The 2,729-nt window shown below is 40.8% G+C and overlaps 1 protein-coding gene across 2 annotated transcripts in view; it reads right to left on the bottom strand.

Moving 5' to 3' along the window:
- Positions 1 to 2,729, bottom strand: part of NIPAL1 (NIPA-like domain containing 1) — a 20,390-nt gene that overhangs the window by 9,755 nt on the left and 7,906 nt on the right. For both annotated transcript variants that reach the window (XM_011927318.1, XM_011927317.1), the window contains exon 2: positions 1,401 to 1,667. In XM_011927318.1, coding sequence (XP_011782708.1) covers positions 1,401 to 1,584 — 184 coding nt within the window. In that variant the 5' untranslated portion in view covers positions 1,585 to 1,667. The remainder of the gene's footprint in view (positions 1 to 1,400; positions 1,668 to 2,729) is intronic.

Here is a 2,729-nt window from a genome sequence, read left to right on the forward strand (position 1 = left end):
AAAAAAAAAAAAAAAAAAAATTATTTTATTTTTATATTAAATTCTAACCTATCTGGAATGTATTTTGCTGAACGGTGTGAAGTAGAACTTTCATGTTTTTCTCCTCTAATTTTTCCCAATTGTCTTAATATTTGGAATGATTTGTCCTTTCTCCACAGTTTTGAAATGCCACATTTTAAAATAACAAATTCAATTGTTATATATACTTGGGTTTGCTTACAAGTTTTAAATTATCTTTTATGATTTTGTCTGCTTTAATGCCAGTACCAAATTGTTTTAATATAGCATATGTTTTCTGATAGTACAAATCTCATCTCAATAGTACTTTTATAAACTTGCTTGTGTAATTTACAGTCTTTAGTTTTTTTCCATATGGATGTTAGAAAAATGCTTAGATCTTAAAGTATACTTGATGAAAATGAATAGGAAACTCATTGTTAATGAAGGGATAGTCAGGCATACCTACTCAGCATCTTAAATGTCACTATAAATAGCAGCCTAATTCTATTGTTGTCCATTTATTGATTTAATAAATATCTATTAGGGGCCAAACACTGCTAGGGAAGGTTCCTGTTCTTGAGAATCTACTATCAATAAGCAAGTAAACCTATCAGCAACAATAAAGAATACATAAACAACTAAAAATTATCCTAGGTACAGTGAGGGAAACTATTAGTGCAATGACAGAATAATGGGGGTGGGGTGAGGAGACCTGCTGTTAGAGAATGGTCAAGAAAGGCCTTTATGAGGTGATGCTACTCACACTGAAGTCTGAAGGATGAGTCAGCTGAATGAAGGGCAGGGAGAAGAGTTGCAGGCAATGGGAAAAGACCTATGGGTGGGACAGAACCAGACCTATTCCAGGAACAAGAGAAAAGTAGGTGATGGGGAGAAAAGCAGAAGTTGGAGAAGTGGCAGAGATCAGACACTGGGAGACACAGCTGACTCCATCAAGAAGACAGAGACTAAGATAAACCAAGCCAGTGAGTTATTATCATTGTAGCCTAGGATAATTTTTAGTTGTACGTGTATTCTTTTTTATTGCTGATAGGTTTACTTGCCTTGATAGTAGATTCTCAAGAACAGGAACCTTCCCTAGCAGTGTTTGGCCCCTAATAGATATTTATTAAATCAGTAAATGGATAACAATAGAATTAGACTGCTATTTATAGTGACACTTAAGATGCTGAGTGGGTCTGCCAGACTATCCCTTCATTAACCAGGAGTTTTCTATTAATTTTAATCAAAGACCTAAGTATTTTTCTAACATCCATATGGAAAAAATCAATAACTATAAATGACACAAGCAAGTTTGTAAGAGTACTGTTGAGATGTGGCCTTACAACAGGATCATTTCTGCAGTTAGAAACTTAAATTCATTGGTTGCATGTGTTTCTTACCAGCTCTAGTAACACCCTTGCTGGCCAGTTGCAAGAGGCCCTTCTTTTTCAGGATGAAGCTGGAGCCAATAAAAATACTTGAACTTACTGCCAGTACCAAGCCCACATAAAGACTGTATTTGTTTTCCACATTTGCTGAAATGCTCAAGTTGTTTATGCTGGAATTCAGGTCCGTGTAGAGCATAGGAGAAGCCAGCAGCTGTGACACATTTGTGATCTCACACCAAGCCTGGAAGGAGTTTTGACAGACCAGAGACAGCACATATCCTGGAAAAAAGGAAAGAAGAGAATGTCAGGAATGAAAGGGAGAGGTATTAAGGCTTACTGGCTTTCTGCAGGAAACAGAGCCTTGAGTGGATGGTACTGAAACATTTTACTACACGCAGGGAAGTCCTTAACAGGTGGCCCGCAGGCCTACAGACATTGTCAAATTGGCTTGCACAGATTTTTGAAAATGATTTTAAAGTGTTTAGCTGTCATCACTTAAAAATGAGCAATTTTACACAAAAGCCTGAATTCCCCCTATAAATTCGATCTGGCAACACTTGTGTCTTTGTTCTGGCGAATCAGCAACTTGATGGAGCAGCGAATAGCTGTTCAGACCTGGCTTGTGCTCAACAGTTCAACACAGCCTGTCACATCCCCTTCACTCTGCATTATCAGCCTGGCTACTGGAAAGCAGGGCTTGTGGGGCCTGAATGTAGGGAGGAAGCATAGCACCCTCAGTCTAGAAACCACATTGCAAGAAATCTATTCGCTGGGTGTGGTAGCTCACACCTGTAATACCAGCATTTTGGGAGGCCAAGGTGGGATGATTGCTTGATCCCAGGAGTTTGAGACCAGCCTGGGCAACATAGTGAAACTCCATCTACATAAAAGAAATTGAAAAATTAACCAGGCATGGTGGCGCACCTCTGTGGTCCTAGCTACTCGGGAGGCTGAGGTGGGAGGATCACTTGAGCCCAGGAGGATGAGGCTGCAGTGAGCTGCGATCACACCACTGCACTCCAGCCTAGGTAACAGAGCAAGATCCTGTCTCAAAAAAGGAAAAAAGAAATTGGCTGGGCATTATGGTTGTAATCCCAGCACTTTGGGAGGCCAAGGTGGGTGGATCACTTGAGATCAGGCGTTTGAGACCAGCCTGGCCAACATGGTGAAACCTCATCTCTACTAAAAATACAAAAATTAGAGGGGCATGGGCATGGTGGTGCGTGCCTGTAGTCCCAGTTACTCTGGAGGTGGAGGCAGGAGAATCACTTGAACCTGGGAGGTGGTTGCAGTGAGCTGAGATTGCGCCACTGCACTCCAGCCTGGGTGACAGAACGAGAC

This window comes from Colobus angolensis, unplaced genomic scaffold, assembly GCF_000951035.1.
Source record: "Colobus angolensis palliatus isolate OR3802 unplaced genomic scaffold, Cang.pa_1.0 Scaffold71, whole genome shotgun sequence".
In the NCBI taxonomy this organism is placed as follows: domain Eukaryota; kingdom Metazoa; phylum Chordata; class Mammalia; order Primates; family Cercopithecidae; genus Colobus; species Colobus angolensis.